The 19,645-nt window shown below is 35.8% G+C and overlaps 1 protein-coding gene across 11 annotated transcripts in view; it reads left to right on the plus strand.

Moving 5' to 3' along the window:
- The first annotated feature begins 984 nt into the window (after positions 1 to 984).
- Positions 985 to 19,645, plus strand: part of LOC306862886 (drebrin-like) — a 70,589-nt gene continuing 51,928 nt past the window's right edge. For 5 of the 11 annotated variants that reach the window (XM_079405933.1, XM_079405940.1, XM_079405936.1 and 2 more), the window contains exon 1: positions 1,043 to 1,182. In XM_079405933.1, coding sequence (XP_079262059.1) covers positions 1,100 to 1,182 — 83 coding nt within the window. In that variant the 5' untranslated portion in view covers positions 1,043 to 1,099. Of the gene's footprint in view, positions 1,183 to 19,645 lie in introns of all 11 variants that reach the window. The other 6 variants (XM_079405934.1, XM_079405935.1, XM_079405942.1 and 3 more) reach the window with 5 other exon arrangements.

Below are 19,645 nucleotides of genomic sequence, written 5' to 3' on the forward strand. Positions count from 1 at the left end.
TATGTCACATACATCTGGAAACATTTGGGGGTCAAAAACCTGGTTCACCATGTTTTGAGGAACAGTAATATTCTATACACCCCCCATATAGACAACTGGAAAGCTTATTCTGTCCCAGTGGACATCTAATGTCACATATGATAAAGGAAATGTTAATCACAAAATCTTATAAGAGACTTATCGCAGAGACCTTACTTCATTGTACAGCTCTATGATTTATGGGCTTTGCTCTAATGCTGTCACTTTTTTGAAACTTTAATTTTTTTGATTGATTAGTTAAATACTTATATATATATTATTTAACTGGATATATTTGCATTATATACATTATTGTGTAAATAGTTAAATTTATGTAAAACATAACGGTTTTCTATTTAATATATTTTAATATGTAATTTCTCCTGTAATGACAAAGCTATAAATTTTTTCAGCCATTAGTCTTCAGTGTTACACGATCCTTCAGAAATGATTCTAATATGCTGATTTGGTGCTTAAGAAAAGAAGAAAACAAATATATTATTATGAATTTTAAAAACAGTTTTGCTTGGTAACATTTGAAGACACTTGATTCAGCATTTATTTGAAATAGAAATGTTTTGTAATATTATTCATGCCTTTATAGTCACTTTGATCAGTGTGTCCTTGCTGAATAGAAGTAGATTAGTTTATCTTTTGAAAAATAAACAATGATACTGATCCTAACATTTAAATCGATATATATGAGAACAGAATATTAATTATTATATTTAGAACATTATATTTTTAAATCCATGTATTTAGCTAAATTTGAAGAATTTAAACATTGGTCTATGTAGGCTACACATGCATCAGACAACGTCTTGGTCTTTGCTGGGTCCCGTGACATAAGCATCGGGGTTTTTAAAGATGGCCTGTTAAACAGTTTGGCTTTTTTGTAGCTGTGATTAGAACGCACGGAACACTGGGGCGCTAGGACCGCGCAGCGCAGCGCAGAGCAGCAGCAACAGCGTCTCTTTGTTCAGCGTGCAACATCTCTCCTCCTCTTCTCGCGCTCCGCAGTGACTCTCGCGTTCCTCCTCATCACTGCTACACTGGTCTGGATGATTGCAGTGGCAGCAACATGGCTGTGAATCTCAGCAAGAACAGACTGGCCCTCTTAACAGCCTACCAGGACGTTATCAGCGAGACGTCGGCAACCGACTGGTGAGAAAAATAAAACCAGACTTAAACAAACTCCTTTATTGTAGTATGGTGTTACTGTGCTGCATAGAAATGAATTAAACTTGCATTATATCTGTATGCGGATGGGTGCACAGAATGAGATGCGTGCGTCTGGGATGAACGCTGAATCTCTTGTTCTACCCATTCCTGTTTTTTTTTGTTTTTTTTAAAGATAAATCGATTTATACGCCTTAATTAAAACTTTGATGGTCTTGGGGTAATTGCATGGTTTTAATAGTGCATACTTTGATGCGTTTTTAACCGTAAAATTACAATTTTTTTAATTTATTGGCATCTTTCTCTTGCGTATTTGCTGTAGTCCTATCTACAGTAGGTTGCAGTTCATGCTTTGACCTCCAGAGAGTTGTGCAAGGGATTCTGTACTGTTTGCTCAGTTCAAGGGAGTCTACACTATAGCACTTGTGATTTGCCAGTGAGAAAGCCATGACCAGATAATCATCATCATGTTAAACCAAAAACATTTGCAGCTTTCCATATCAAATATCTATTGATTGAAGTATATAAGGGCTCACGGAGCTCCTTTCCATTTGCAGGACAGAGATGGGCGAGGCAAGAGCTGTCTGTCAATCTGTCATCCTTTTATTATGCACTCTCATCTTTATCTTTTGTATTAGATGGAAATGGTACCTCTGTTATAAGAACTACTGTTTCAAAGTGTTTGAGCTCTTTGTATGGCGTATATGCTTTTTGAGTGGCCCTCGTGGCTGTGTTCTCTGTACAGGATAGAGAGGTATCTGATCCCTTTGTGTCGAAATGAAACTATGGATCATTGGTAAAGCATTGTTGATTCAGCAGGCCTAGAAGTTTGGTTTGGATTATTTTCAAAAAATGTATTCTTTTTTATAGATACTTAGTACTATAGTACTTTTATTCCACACAACATTTTTTTTTTATCATATTGCATCTTTATTCCAGGATCTTATGGTTTCATTCATACCATTTTAAAAGTTTAAGTAATGAAAAAGCAGTCTGTCACAGTTTGAATCACAATCCAGTGTGTATTGTATCGCAAGAAACTTCGCAATAAACCTTTTAAATTGTGTCATTTATAAATATACATGTTTATTGGTCATCTGCTGCCCTGCTTTCTAGATATCAGTCTTAACAGTTATGATTGAATTGAATCCATATTGGCTGACCGCTGATGACAAGCATATGATCCAAAAGAATTATTCTCAAATTCTCATTCCCTTAGTAAGCAAAAATACCAGATTTGAAGAACATCAACTGTTTGAGCTGAATATCATTGTGCAAGAAAAAATAGGTACAGTTTCACTAAAAGGTCTGGACATAAAATCAATCACTTTTTTCAGAAGGAAACAGATTCTTTCATTTTCACTGAGATGTTTGTTTTCTGCATCAACACTGTAATTTGCTTGATTATATGATTATTGCTTTGAATAAACTGATGTCCCAGAGTTGCCCCTTTATGCATGCTTGACGTGAGGGCAACAAAGACAACAGTTGCCTTCCTCTATATTCACCCTTAAACTCTGGTCCAAACAATGCTCCTGTTCTACGTGCGTGAAACCACACGACCATACCAGACACAAACACAACTCTCGCCTTTTTCCTGTAAGCAAAACTCATAATAGTCTTTATACCCACATAGTTGACCTTATCACCGATTGCGGCTGTCCTTGTTTGCGTTAACTCACATTCCTCTTCCTGGTATTCATCCATGTGGCGTTACAATGCAACCAATCCCGCGCTGTTGAGCCTCTGTATCTGTAAAACCTTAACACAAGGCAAACTCTGTGTTTAAAGGATGAGGTCAAGCCCACAGGGTCATCAACACTTTACGTACCACCATTCAGTGCCAACAGTACCTCAGGGTAGGCTTCAAAGCTGAATAGATAAAGCATCGGACATGGAAATCAAATTGTCTTGAGCGCACGTGTAAGGTTGGAGGATGGGTTCCAGGATGTTCTTTATAGGCCGAGGGCTGTCATTCTTTTTTAAAAGGATTTTGATTTGCGGACTGGAAAGCCGTAGGGTTGAGAAAAGACAAGCTTTTGAAGCTGAGCAAGGAAAGGTGACGCCAAGCCAGTTGGGATAGAGTTGGATATCAGAGGACTCTCAAATATCAAACAAGAATTGTTGCAAAGAATGTTCAGGCTGCTGATCTGAAGAAAGCATATGGATATGTGATCCTCAGACCTGATGATGTCTTCAAGAATAATTATGTAGAATGTACAAGCTAGTGGAGTATCTTCTGGTCACCAGTCACTTTATGTCAGATCTTTAAAGGCTTCTTAGGATTCTGAAAAAGAAAACGTTTCTCCCAGGGTTTCTTACCTCCTGTTGAGACATTGCCTTTTTCATATGTCCATAATTCTGTAAAGGATAAAATGTTTGCATTTATTGATTTCAATCAGTAGTTATTATGCAGCATTGCAGCAGTGATGGGCCTGCATACTACTGTTTCCTTCATCTGTTATCTTAAGTGCTATTGGAGATTTGTTGGGACCCAGTCACACTGCAGGGCATCACAGCACAGGATGTCTTGTGTAACACTGCAGTAGCAAAAGGCAGGAAGAACCCAATCTATCACACTTATGCAAGTTGCTCAATTTTAAAAATTGCACAGATCCATTATTGCTTTTATAGCTAATTCACGTAATATAACTAGAGCTCTTGCATATCAAAAGAGAGATTCCCACCTGTGAGACATGGGAAACATATTTTATTAAGCAGATCTGGATCTAGACTAATCTTCCTATTCCACAGAAGGAAGCAAGTTATACATGTTTGAAAAGACATGAGAATTTTTATTTTTGGGTGAACTATCCCTTTAACATTTGCAAGCGTCATCCTCGCTACTCAAGAGCTTGGCTTCTTCTCGGAAGAACATTTTATTGCTTGTTCATTTTGCAGGAAATCTGTTGTTGGCCTCTGTGATTTGATGGGAACCGACATCTGACTTTTGTTTGCAGACTTTGGTGTCTCAGTAAGCTTTTTTTTATATTGAGAGCTCTTCTGAAACTCTGAGGTGACACGTGTGGTATTACCATAGTTGATTTCTTGAGAAAAAAGTAGATTTATTTTAGCAAAATCCTCATTGCCTTCTAGATGAGAGATTCAAGAGATCTCATCTTGTAGATTTTCTTCCTTGTGGTTTGATCTTCCAGACAGATGACTCCACAAATATGTTTTATTAGAAGCAACGTCTTTGTGTCACACTGGTGCACTGCAGCTTGTGTCTCTTTCCAAATGCAACAGACAGCAATATTTGCAATTTCCAAAATATAGCCACTGCCTCTTCAGCTAGAAGAAATTTGCTCTTTCAGCTGAGCTCGAGCCTTTTTGTTTTTTGTTTAGGTGTTCTGAGCACAAAGAAAGCATATGAGAGCCCCAGAGACAACTCTTCTGTTTGCATTTGGCTGCCAAGGAATGTCGGGGAAACCACAAAGATGACTGGAAATTTAGAGTTTTACCAGACTCTATAAAATGTTACAATTTCCCTAAAAGTGTGGTGTGAAGTACAGACCTCAACCTCACCTGGAGGGAGTTTATCTCTCTAGAGTCCCACAGTCTGATGCCTGCATTCCTTCTGCATCAGGTCACTATCTTAATCATCAAGTCATTTATCTTACCGAACCAGTGCTGGGGAAGCTACATTACAGCTGTAGCTTGCCAAGATACAAGCTACTCATCATTTAAAGTACCATGTTTACTGGAAAAGAAGTTGCACACAAATTGTAGTCCGTTACTGATTCCAAATTACATTACAAAAATGACAGTTAGTAACATAATCCATTACATTACATATTTTAGGTAATATAGTCTGACTAGTTTTAGATTACTTTTGATCTAACACATTGATTTAAATAGGATAAGCTTGTACCATATTGATATAAACATGCAAAGAGTAGAAACTATATTGTATTCATTGTTATTAATAACATGCAGTGCATTAAACATTATATTACATCAAGGTTTCCCAAACTGGGGTTCGTGAAGGAACTGCATGAGTTTAATGGAAGGCTATTAATGAATTAAATCCTAAAAATGTCAAATTATAATAAATAATTTTAAAGTAACATCAATCAACAATTGTGTCTTTCCTTATTGGTGATGATTGTTGAATTAAACGGAAAAAGAAGACTGTTCTCGTGAGTGCTGATCATAATTTCTTGAACAAAGTGACTTGCATCAAAATATGTTAATACTGTAGGGGTGGATAATTTTATCAGCTGTTTATTATTCATGGAATTTGTACTAATAACCATTGCTATATAGCTGATAACACTGTCTAATGCTCTTATGAATATTTTTAGCATGATTTGTGAAAATGTAACTACTAGCCTATACTAAATGACATAGCATAAACTTCTTCATGGCTAGTGTTTGTGTATTTCATTCTGCAACCTACTTGTTCTACAGATCTGTGTAGTAGTGTTAAATACTACTGTTTTTGACAGCCGTGATAACGTCTTTGAAAGATAATATCATGATTTTTTATTTAATTTTTTTTGCATTTGCCTTACTGAATGCAATAACCTGTCCATGGGCTTTTTTGATTACTGTCCGTTTAAGTGCCGGCGATGAGTGTTGCCAGATATTGCGATTAAAACATAGAAAAATTAAATAAAAATATATAAAAGTAAACCAAATTTATTTAAAATCTTTTAAAATTAAGATAAGATAAAGATATCGTTGCCCCTAAACTGCACCGTCTTACTTTATTAACTTAAGCGTGTCAAGTTAAGTGAAAAAGACAAGTCCAAAAACGCTTATAATAGCCGGATCTGACAAGCCTCACTCACAGCTCTCTTTAGACTCGTTCACTCCGGCAGCGTCTCGCAGCGATCATGTTCAGACCACAGACGCTAAACATTCTTGCAAATTGTCTAAACTGAATTATACATGTCACGCAGACATTCATATGAGGAGTTTAACAGCAAAGGAATTGGTGAGAATCAATAAATTATGAATTATTTATTGATATTGTGTGAATAATATGTAATCAATAAAAAAGTAACTGTAGTCTGATTCAGAGTGTTTTAAAATGTAATTTAATCTAATTAAAATGACTTAATTTTTGGAATCTGATTACATAATCCAGATTACACATATTGAGTTACTACCCAGCTCTGGTTGCACATGAATATAAATCGCAACTTGTCAAAATTGCATTGTTAGTAATATGTAGAAAGTTAGTAATGCTAAAATATGTTGTACACAATATGTTCTGTGTGTGTGCCATTTTGTGTGCGCTTTCAATGCATGATGTTCATAAATCACAGAAAATGTATATAATTGAAAAAAAAAACTGTACGGTAGTCGACTAGTCAAGCTACCCTTTTTAAAAAGTAGTTGACTAAAAGTAGATCACTACACTGAAAATATAGATATACAGTAACTGTAGAATTCAAGATGAACATTGAAGATGCTATTATTTAATTCCACACTTAGAGCATTTATCTCATATTTTATATAACAATATGCAAATGTAATATTACAACAAATGCAATTAAACTAGAAATCAAAAATAGTGACAAACAGCAGCATTTAAGTAAATATTTCACATCAAAAATAAGACACATGGGTTAAAAGGAATCAATGAAATGAAGAGACTTCGAATGAATCCGTTTACAAAAATAAATTGAACTTCTTGATGGTACACTTGAGATTTGAGGTCTAGTTGAATATACTTAATGTGTGCTCTTGCGTTGGCCTGGTGGTAGCAAACCTTAATACTAAACTGTATGCGTTATTATTTGGTTAGCTGTTGTAAACTGACTTTAGCTTACTCAACCAGATTCTCATCAAACTATCGCTCCACCATAACAGTAGTTTTTAAAAATGTAAAAGACATCTACACTGATAACCATTACAATGCCCATTGTGGCAAAGCTAAGAATGCTTGCACATATTTTTGTATTGAGCACTGCAGTCTGACAACATTTTGTAATGTAGTGATGCATAGTATGTTGCACGCTTAATGCTGTGATGTCAGTGTATTTCCAACTACTCCTGTCTCTTTAATCAACAAGCAAATGGACGTGAAGGATATATGAGTCACATGTGGTGTCCTCTCACTGATCTTTAATGTAGCTGTACTCTTCTTTAGAATGGCTAGTAAGAGTAACAGTTCGGTTGTGATGCATACTGAAAGAAATGCAGCCTGACTGCAGTGTAATTGAAGAAAGTGCATGCATTGTTGTCAGTTTCCAGACATAGTGGTGTGCTGTGTGGGTAGCTGACACTTCTGGCTTCTCTCTTCAAGGGCTGTCTGTGAAAGGCAGCTGATTCAGATCATGGCTGGCTATTTTTCCTTCAACTCGCCTTGTGAGTGGCATATATTAATAACAAAGACAGCCCCTTGCCTGGCTCTTGACCCTTGACGTTACAGAAGTGCAAACATGTCTACATCCCAATTGTGATAAGATCCAGTCCACAAAATTCTCAAGTTGTATGCGTGTCCAAATTTTATGAGCTGGCAAGGATCATCGAACATTCTAATTTTTATTCTTTCTTTTTTTTTTTTTAGAAAATAACATTTAGTTTTTTCGAAAAAAATAAACCTCTATAAAAGTCAAAGCTTAAGCTACAAGTAGGACTTCGACAACATTTTTTTTACTTATAAATACTATGCATTTAATTTAGCATTTACTATATGAAAGTGAGCGTTGTATAATATGTGAAATGTTGCTTTTTAACCAAAGTTACAACTACAGTTACTATGTACATGCAGACTGACCTTTGCAGAAGATTTTGATAAGGAATAAGAACTTTTTGTGGGAGTTTGATTTCATAACCTCAGCAAATGTTATTCCATATTTAAACTATTGAAAATGAAACAAGACTGAAAAATAGTTTTGTTCTGGCTGTGTTGGTTGTGGTTTCACTCTATGATTTCAGCTAATGATTTTTCTAATGGTGGTAAACTGTTGATTTACTAGTTTGTAGTGTTGACAAGTAATATCAAAAGGTGGAGACACCGCATGGAGGTGATAACAATGGACAAATCTTATGATTGTTTTGGTAAAATTCAAATCATTCTAAAAAAATCATGTACTTTTGATTGCACACTAGAATGTGGAACTAAAATAATGTCATATGATCATGTGAAACTAACACATTGTTTCTCAAGGTGTTTAAAATTCTACACTGCAGAACATTAATGGCCATACTGTTCCATAAAAGGATTTTTTTTCGTGGACATAACACCAAATTCTGTTCAGACAATGTTTATGAAAGGCATGAGTTGATGTAAGTGATTCTTCTCAGATGTTCTTCCTTGTCATGGGGCTGAACATCTGCGGCACCTTCTTTGGAAGTGCTTTTTCATTGGATTAACTGCATCATTGAGAAACCAGTAAACAGGATGATTATGCTGACACAGCACTTTTACATCTGGACAGAAAGATAGACCGAACCATGAGATCATACTTGGGTGATAACAACTCCACTAATGTGCTTTGGATGCACCAGTAAACTAAACGCTTGAAATATGTCTACTGGTGATAAATTTGCTACTGAAAAAGTGCGACCCAAAATGCTTGCAAGCTCTAAAAGGCCTTCAGACAAGCAAGTTGATATTAACAAAGGAAGATTTATCCAAAATTTCATCAGACAAAAATGAGGTTTCAGAGAGTGAGATCCCACTGGGTTCTGACCTGATGGAACTTCCCGTCAGGAAACTCTTCTGCTAAAATAAATTTCCCAGTTTCCCTCTGCTAACAGCTACTGACTTCCCCACATCAAAAAGCTCTTTGTCTTTTGACATTGGTCTGTCCATTCATTTCAATTTTGTTAGTTGGTCTAATTTTAGACCAGCGTGTAGTGGTCACTAATGCTGAATATTTGTGATGGTTCGCTTCTCTGTTTAATCTGTAATTCTTCAACTAAAGCAGTTGACAGAACATGGATCTTGGAAATAAGCAACTAATTGTTCAAACATTTCTCTCAGCTTTGTTAAAACAATCTCCCCAAGTAGTTTACTTCTCTAAGTCTAAGTAGATGTACAGATGGAATTTTTTGTATCTTGCATTTTTTACTTGAAATGAGGCCATTCTCATATTAAACAGTCAAACATGTACAAGTTTAGGGAATTAACTTGCAAGATTTAAAACAGACTTTTATTCAGGGCAATTGTAAGAGCTTCACTGGCAACACCTCTTAGACGTAGACTAGCGAAATAGCATAAACATATTCTCTATTCAAATGGACATGGGCACAGTTTGCTCAGATTATGTAACAGAAGAGCCGATTTAACAGTTTTTGGGTCACTTAAGTTTGGTCGACTGAAAATTTCATCTTTTTTTAGTCTATGGAAAAGTTCTCTCAGTGAGAGCATTGATAGTTTCATGCCTCATATCACTCTGTGCTCTCTTTTCACACTTTGCAGTAAAATTATTTGAACTTAATTTTCATTTATTTATTTGTAATTGTAAGTGAGATAGTGTACAGTTGATTTGTCATAATTGCAAAAATAAACCCATTAAGGACCCCCGTTTCGCATGTTTTGCGATAATGACTGGCTGACTGTACATTATCACTTTCTCACTGAATGTCTTGAAGGTGTTGATTAGTGTTTGATCTCTACAAAATTACACTCTCTGCTCAAATGATAAAAATACATCTTGTGCGTCATTGTTTTTCCATTAAAAAAAAAATGTTTAAGTACTAAAACGAACTGACAAGCATCAGACAAGTTGTGGGGAATTGTCAAGAAAGCGAGCTACGTTACTAAATTTGCTCCATAGGTTCATTTGTAGCACCTATAAGTGGACATCATTGCATTACTGTGATTGGATTTATTTTTAGAGTTGTTCTTCATTCAAGGTCATTCATCTCGCTATAGGCTCTCAATGGGGAGTCTCATTAACCATCTGCATCAGTTAAAGCTCATCTTTCCTCTCTTAAAATGTCAAGTGTCTGGAAATTATCCGATTGAGTGAGAACTTTTGTGGACTGAATGTGAGATATGAAATGCATGCTGAGTTCTATAGTACTTTGCAAAGCACAGTGGTCTAATAACACAACGTATGTTCCATGTAGAGCACCACGATGAATTTGTTTCTCTTTCAGAAATTGTACACTCAGTTCTCATCTCATTCACTATTCGATTTGAGTGTATTCATTTTTTTTTTCAGGGAATTTTTGTTTTGTTTTCCGCCCTGGATTCTATTTTAGAATATCTTATTTTAAGCCGAGAGCCGGTCGTAATGGCAACAGTTGAAATCTGTGCTGAAAAATGTTCTCTAATCCGTTTTGAAAATGTGTATTTATGTCTCTTGACAGGGACCAGGCTCATGTTAGTGGATGAGGCTCAGGGATTTATGGGAAATGATTTGCTTAGCGTGGGTGTCGGTTGAAAGCTCAGAACTATCTGAGACAGGGGAGGAGAGGCGGGCTTTGAATCCGAATGCCATCGTGAGGAGCCTTTTATCTTTAAAGACGTTTCCTACGGTGGAGCCCGTTCATAGAGCAAATGAGAGACAAATTTGGTAAAAGCCGTACTCGCCCTATCGTTTTAAACATACACTGATATTTTGATGAAAATTATGTTTTTGCATGTTCAGAGTTGTGAAGATATCTGCCAAACTCTTCAAATAGTAATATTGCAATTTCTAATGCAGGTGGCCATTCTATAATGTCATTATAGTTCATAGTTTTGAAATTTCACAGGATTTTTATCTTAATTGTGTTGTGTATTTAGATTTTTTAGTTTCAGTTTAGTTGTAGTTATTTTGTATCTTTAAAAAATTACTAGTTTTAGTGCTTAAAAAAAAAGTAATTATAAGTAAGTATTAATTGTCATCCGTTATAACACAAATTCCACCTATAAATGAAATTTATCATGCCTATATATTCAGTTGGAGAAACTGATCATTAATAATTGCGTATGAGTTGCTTCTTTATGTGTGGTTCTGTTCTGATGTGAAAAGCTACAAACACATACACTATTTGTTCTTACTCTCGTTCTGATGATGAATCTAGATTATTGTAAGCACATGCTTATGCTTATAATACACACCCAAACCATATACAGTAAAGGCACAACCTCATGAATATAAATCTTTAAGTAAAGCCAATTGTGGCATTCTTTAAAACAGCTCAATTATTGAATCAAACTGAGCTGTAACTCCAATCTATAATCATTTAACTAATAAATAAGACTTATTATAAAGCCACTTTCAATTTCTAATAGCAGTCTAAAAATACATATTTTGGCTTCACACTTTTCACGTTTCCAATGCCACTGGGAGTCGGATTTTTGCCTAAATTTAGGAGTGTTAATTTATTGGTGAATCATTATTCCACACAAGTTTGCATTACGGGAAAAAACGTTTTGCACACAAAAATGCATATTTATGCGCAGTTAGTGAATGAGACACATTGTTATTTGCACATGCACAGATTTCTAATTTAAAGAGCCAGATATGTTGATGTGAACAGCTCTGTGCACTGTATAGTTTTGTGCAGTTACAAGTGGAGGCTGGCGTCGCAGTGAGCTCCAAGTGCCCCTGTGAAGTCCATCTGGCTGTGTGCTCAGCCTCACTCTCATCCACAATGACATTCGCTGTGATTAATTCTGAGAGGAGTTTTCTTACCAGTCAGCTGATATAGGGGATTTAAGGAAGAGATGATAAACTCCTAAATGTGCTCTGAGCAACATAAACTAGCATTTTGAACTGTTTTAGCTCACTACAGAGGCCAGTGCTTTTAGACTTTTTTTTAGCCTAATGTTTTTTTTTTTTTTTTTCAGTTAGTTATGTGATAGTTGTTATAGACAAATACTGTAGGCTTAGCTACAATATTTCAGAAATTGTATGGGATTTCATAGTGAAATTCCCTCATTGATAGTTTGTCTGCACACACTAACTGTACATTTTCATATCATCCATGAAAGTTGTTCAAATGCATAGTGATGCACCAGAACAACGAAACGGTGAAAAAAAAATGAAAATAAAGTAATTAAATAAAAAGTTTCAGTAATTAAATTAATTGAATAATTGAACTCAGTATGTTCAGGATGTCGTGTTTCCTTTCTTTTTTTTTCCGGCCAAATATTTTCGGTTGCTGAGCCTGTATTTCGGTGCATCACTAGATCTGTCCAAAATGGCTGTATTTGCAAATTTTTAAACAAAGCGAAAATAATAAGCAATTAATTATAATAATAAGCAATTTTACAATAATTGTTTTAATACTGATTTTCTGAACACGCCATCATCTTCTTTTGGCTGGACAAATAGTTTTGTCCTAAATATATAGATAAAATTATAATCAAGAGCCTTACGTGTTACTTAACACTATTAAATGAGCATGACAAAAGATTGTTAAAACAATTTAAAATATACTTTAATGTAAAACTTCATTTGACAATTTTACAAAGTGCACTTTTAAAGGTGTTCTTAAGTGTGTCAAAAACATAGTCATAAAAATATACTCTACAAGTATAATTAAGTGGCCTTTCATTTCATTAATATGATCTGCAAGTTTTTTTTTTTTTAAAGGGGTCATATGATGCGATTTCAAGATTTCCTTTCTCTTTGGAGTGTTACAAGCTGTTCATGCATAGATAAGATCCCTGAAGTTGCAAAGACTAAAGTCTCAAATCCAAAGAGATATTCTTTATAAAAGTTCAAACTCGACCATGCCCTCCTAAAACGGCTCATTTAAACACGCCCCCACATGTCTATGTCACAGTGTGGGAAGATTTGCAAAACACCGCCCAAATGTATACGCAAAGAAAGAGGGCGTGATTTTTATTCTCGCTGTAGTATTGTTACTGCCGCCTGCGGCATGTCCTGGAGACACTGTGTTTGATTTTGAAAGCGAAACTACTTTGTTTGGACACAGCTAGAAATCAGTGGTTAAGTTGTATTCATAACACTCTTCCAGAACAGCTCAACCCAAATATTAGAGTGTGTGCAGCGCATTTTACGAAGGACTATTTCCTGAATCTGGGAGTAGCCTGCCAGCTATGCACAAAGGCTGTTTCTATAAAGTGGGGCAATTCCAACTTTGCAAGGACAGTCTGGCGCTTCTGACTCACAGCCTGTAAGTATGTTTTCTTATTTAAAGAATTTGCCACTGACAATTCAATTTTTGAGCAGTGTAGAGTAGTGCTTGTTGTTTGTCGTTTCTCCTATCACAAATGCAGACATGGTAATGTTTACACGGCGCTATGCAACACGGCGTGTAAAAATACTGTATAAGTCATTATAATCAGTAATTATGTCCCCACGGGATGCAACAAATTCCTCGTTTATAATGGGTTTTATTGTTTTTGTCTCGTCGCGCCGGGACACGGCATCATAATACGGTAAGGGGCGTAACATTTCCGTCTCAAGCTTGAGGTATTCGGTCAATCACAATTTGCACTGGATAGCTGCGCCAATCAGAGCATACTCAGAATGATGAGCTTTGTAAAAATCGACACGTTTCAGAAAGGCGGGGCATAGAGGAGCAACAATAATGTACAGTATGTGGAAAATAATGTTTTTTTTACCTTAAACCGCATAAACATTGCATTACACCAAATACACAAAATAATGTTCTTTTTAGCAACGTCATATGACTCCTTTAATATAACTTTAAGATTTGAAGCACAAAACAAGTGAATATCCAAAGTTATACACACAAAAAACCATTAACAGTATTCAAAGACGTATAGCTCCAGTCTCTGTCCCTTGATGATTCAACTCAGTAAATCAAGGTCTTGGACTTGCTCACCATGTTGAGAGGGCACAATTTGTCTAAAGGGCACATTTTGGCAGGCAGGTTATGTATTCAAACAAGCAGGCGGCCAGACAGGCTCCCAGCCTGGAGGGACAAGATAGCAACCATAACATTGGAATCAGTACATGAGTATATGTAGACCAATGGCAGTCATTTGGTCAGTTTTGGACACTACCTGTTGGCTCTGAAAGGCTCTGTACCTGCCATTGAAAGTAGTCTAAATCCCTGAACACTCTAATCTGTATCAGTCTCAGAGAATTAGGGACACAGATTTACACAAGTCCCCACATATGCAGGAATGACACAGTTAAAAAAAACACACGCAAAATGCATATGAGTAATTTTACCATTTAGGTCAGGTTCTTTGGAGCTTGCGGGGGAATTAGCCTAGTCCTTATTAAAACATTAGATGCTAGTGAGAACCCTTTTTATGTGATCTCACCCAAATTATAATGAAATGGGTTCAGATCAGGCCATTTTTTTTAGGGATAGTTTAACCACATGGCTGTACCTCAAGTGATTTGTACTACTAGTTTTGGTCTGCTTGATATTATTTTTAAGAGGAATAGGAGATATTCTGTGACAGGGGATTAGGGAATTGGGAACAGATTTATTTCCCCACACCCATAGTGCAGCAGGGCAAATGTTGAAGCGCATTCAGAAAGCCTCAGCTGAAATTATTGATCCAGAAAGCTGCAACCTAATTGAGCCGATCAGAATTGTAATGTCACAGAAACATGAATATGCATAAATGAGTATTAAAATGCTCTTAGTAGCGCTTTAGGCACTTAAACTGAAATAAAATCTGTTGTTCACTGCTTCGTAAATTATGTATAAAGAACCAAAATGGAAATGCTAAAAATTTGACATGTACAATCATAACCAGAGACGATTTACTGTGTTTTACATTAATGTGTTTTTAAATGCTTGCTTATATTTTATTATTATTTATTTATACCTCACATGTTTCCCTCACTTTTCAAATAGATTCTGAGTTTATTTCTGAGCAATAACTTTCAACATTTATTTTTTGATATCTATTATGCATATAATATAATATCCATAACAATTCTGGGTAGCACATAGAATCTCAATCAAAGTCAGACGTTTATTTGCCTAGTAAGTTTGCAGTTGTAAGTAATATTTATATTGTCATAATATAACACTGAAAATACTTTACAGAATGAACATGTTTAAGTATTGTAAGGTTTAGTATATTTATTTAAAAAAGAAATCTTTTGTACCATTATAAATGTCTTTACATTCGCTATTGATCAATTTAACAAATCTGTGCTGAATAAAAGTATTAGTATAGTTCACCCAAAAATGAAAATTCTGTCATTAATTACTCACCCTCATGTCGTTCCAAACCTGTAAGACCTTCGTTCATCTTCGGAACACAAATTAAGATATTTTTGATGAATTCCGAGAGCTCTCTGACCCTCCATAGACAGCAAGGATCCTAACACGATCAAGACTCAGAAACGTAGCAAGGACATTGTTAAAATAATCCATGTGACATCAGTGGTTCACGTTGGTTTACGTATGTGATACTCTCCAAAATAGCGCCATAGGGTGATGCGGAGAAGACGAGTTGTTGAATAAATTCGTTATTTTTGTTTTCTTTGTGCACAAAAAGTATTCTCATAGCATCGTAAAATTAAGGTCGAACCACAGATGTCACATGGTTTATTTCAACAATGTCCTTACTACGTTTCTGAGCCTTGATCGTGTTAGGATCCTTGCTGTCTATGGAGGGTCAGAGAGCTCTCGGAATTCATCAAAAATATCTTAATTTGTGTTCAGAAGATAAACGAAGGTCTTACAGGTTTGAAACGACATGAGGGTGAGTAATTAATGACAGAATTTTCATTTTTGGGTGAACTATCCCTTTAACTTTAACAAAAAACTGACCCAAACATTTGAATGACAGAAGTGTAAACCTATAAAAAAAGCCTATATGGACGCAAGTTGCTGGAAGCTATTGTTTTAGTGTCATTATCATAGTACAAGGATTTCAAGAGTATAATTTGGTTATTTACAGCAAAGTCAGAGAACAGAGCAGCAGTTGGTACAGGCTGCGTCAATATATGCAGTTGAACTGTAATAATGTAAACACAATTGATTCTTTGGCAGAGGCAATGGCTTAGAAGCAATAGTGCCTCTGCAGCTGGAGATTGATTTTCTTTGTGTTTCTATTCTTGTGGCTGTTGCCTTTCCTGCTAATTATGGAGATATTTTACAGTTGAGAACTTGAGAAAGAAGTGATAACCCAGGCTTGAAAAAATGGATGATAGGGAAGTTAAGCTAAGAGATTTAGAAGCTAAGATGGAGATTTAGGAGGGGAAAGTGAGACTGAGAGAGTGTGATCTGCGGATATAAGAATGATTGTGGATGTTAGCTGAAGCTGAGTGTTGCTGAGGTAAGCACACTGCCTAAATGGCTGGGGCAGAGGGGGGCACGGGGGGATTGATGGGTACAGGCTTATGCCAGGTCGTAGAGTTACCGCTCTGATCCGTTCTTTCTGGCCGGATATAAAACAACTGCACCCAGACAGTATATCCGAATCTCCCCTGCCTGATTCATCACTGTTTGTTCTGTCTCTTGTACCGGGTACAACTTAAAGCCCAGCAGATAACCCACCCAATGTCCAATCAGGAATGGCTGATTATTTTGCTCTGACTTTTGGTGGCCATACTAAAGGGCTTTAGCAGGGAGACAAAACTGCACCAGGCCACGTCATTCCTGGCAAGGGATCTCTTTTCTGCTCTGGTGGGGGCAACCGGATTGCCGCAGTGGAATTTTAATACCCCGCAGGCATCAATCAGTTGGAATGGAGCTTGGTACATTCCACCTGTGTTTGCTGTTTCCTGTCTACCTTATTGGTCATGAATTGGTTTTTGGTAAAGAATGCTATTTGGGCTTTTTTTTAAATAATTACCAAGAACATATCAGATGCTGACCATGGCCATAAATATACATAATGTGGTCTTTTTTTTCCAAGGTTGCAGCCAAAGTTAAATTATTTGTGGTTGCATATAACAGAGTTTCTCTTTTGCGGACCATTGCATTTTGAATTTCAGAACATCCTTATGATGCACCATCCTCATTGAAATCAAATGGATTCTCTGACACAGCATAAGTATAAGGGGCACTGACAAATAAAAGTCAAGAAAAGGAAAAAAAAAATCAAAAATGTAGTATGTGCGAAAAACTTTGATGATAAAATGTATTAATGACTCTCAAAATGTCTTGTGGTGTAACCATCAAGTTAAAAGTAAAAACATTTTTTTTTTTACACCATGAATGCATAATTTCTCCCAAAAGTTTAAAATTAGTTTAAATAATTTTTTTTTTTTTTTTTACAAATACCATTAATTATTAATGAATAAATATTATTAATGTTTGAGGGGAGTCGCACCACATGACATTTAATAATCTAACCTTTCCTAAATCAACAGCTTCTTTCAGAGAGAGCAATTTTTTGATGATGGGGCTATAAATTTATTCCTCTAGCCTGCAGAACTGTTAAGAAGCATGTCAGAAACAGAGCCAGTGTAAGATCTGCACAAAACACATACTAGGTACTTTTTGTCTGTCTTCAATGGGATAGCAGAATGAGACAGGTTTTACTAAAATGAGTGTTAACCTTCCTTTTGGTGACACATTGGGCCAGCATGAGGTTATATAACCTAGGACTTCCTCGTTCCTTTTCATAAGGCTCAATAGATATGCTACTGATTCTTTTGTTCACGTTTTTCCATCTGGTCTGCCAATGTTGAAACCTTTCCTTGTCCAGGAATAAAAACGCCACAGTGGATGTCTCACCTTCATTCCAAGAGTTAAGATCTGTGATTGATGCGGCTACAGGAGTCTAGATAACTGTCCTTGCTAAATTTAGCTGTGAGGCGACTGGGACAGTAATTGAAAACGGAAGAGGGATGCTGCATTTTTTTTTTCTCAATTTGGATTCAGTTTCTGATCACTTTTCTAGATAAAATTATACCTAATAATAAAAATAACCAAGGACTGACCTGAACATGCACAGTTCTCAACTGGCTTTCTTCTAGGCTTTATATGTGCCTGACAAGCAAACTCATATTTAATATAATCTTGCTTTTGAAGCTGCGTGTTTTTGTTCATGACTTTTCTTCTACTTAAAGTCAAAATCACACATCAAACCAACAAAGAACCAAAACAAATAGCTGTTTGACATACTCTAACCCATGTGTCCATGTGTGGATCCCATAACAAATCCCTCTTGTGATGAGAAACCTCATGAATAATCCAGTCCTGAAAAGTAAGTATGTTTCATTTATCCCGGTTTTTAGACCTACAGGGCCTGAGATTAGTAGTCAAGTCCATCCAGATCCATTTTCCCTTAGGAATGGTCTGGAAGCTTCTGTGGGTGTTTTGCGTGGATAACAGGATTTGCCCCTGATGATGGAGGCAGTTTCACAAGAATGGCATCAGCGCTGGCCTGTGATCACAGCGCAGAGTTGGACAGAATGGAGTGTGAATCTCTCCAACTCCTACTGACGGCACTGGTGACATATTTCTGAGATTTCAGTGCCCCAGAAGCACATGAACATCATAGTAGTGCATGGTTAAAATCAGAAATTGAGGTGTGTGCTCAACAGTGGCTTTTATTGGGGTATTTAATAGTGATGAACCAAAATGCTAATTTTTAATTGAGATTGAAACCAAAATGTCTAGACTTGAACAGAAAATGTCTTCTTCCCTTCTTTGTAATAACCACCAATTCTATATATGCTGTACTTCCAGTGTACTCCAAATCTTAAAATATATATATTTGGTCCTATTTTATATTAGGTGGCCTTAACTACTATGTACTTGCTTTTAAATTAATAATTTGTTACAATGCATTTATTCTGTACATACATGTTTTTACATTGTACTTATATTTAAAAAAATACCTGAATGTAATAACATCTGTAATTAATTTCTGTACTAATTATATTTAGAATTACACCGTTGACCCTTCCCTTACACCTTAACCCATCCTTAAACCTACCCATACCACCAAACCTGTCCCTAACCTTACCCGTATCCCACCTTAATAGCAGCAAAAGTGTTTTGCAAAACAATATGAACACAATAAGTACATGATGTAAGTACATAGTAGTTAAGGCCACCCAATATAAAGTAAAAAAATAACAACCATTATGCTATTAATATTATAGAAATAAAGGGCCACTTTAGTGTACTTAAAGAGGGTGCACTTATTTTAAGGTGTCCTTGTTACTGTGTAATTATACATTATGTTCTGTGTAATATTAATTGACTACATTACTATATGGTTAGGGTTACTGGCATGTAATTATGCATAATTAATTGTTATTATAATGGTAGCTACATGTAACGTGTAAGGACACCTTAAAATAAAGTGTTACCAAGAGTGTATATCACGTTTTACTTTAAAGTACATTTTAAATTATTATGTTTTAGTAATTTTCTGTTGTGATATCAAAGCAAAGTAAATATTTTTACATGTACAAAGTTGCAGCATCATCATTACATCATTACAAATGTATTTGAATACATGTCACATGAGTGGCAATAGAATTAACATTAAAGTATATCCTTGCCAACACCAGACACTACTGAATATGTAACATTATGATACATTCCTGAAAACACTAAGCCTTTTTGGATAAAATAAGTATCACATACAAATCAACAAATCTTCAAAATAAACAAATCAGCT

The sequence above is a fragment of the Barbus barbus genome (genome assembly GCF_936440315.1).
Source record: "Barbus barbus genome assembly, chromosome: 43".
Classification (NCBI taxonomy): domain Eukaryota; kingdom Metazoa; phylum Chordata; class Actinopteri; order Cypriniformes; family Cyprinidae; genus Barbus; species Barbus barbus.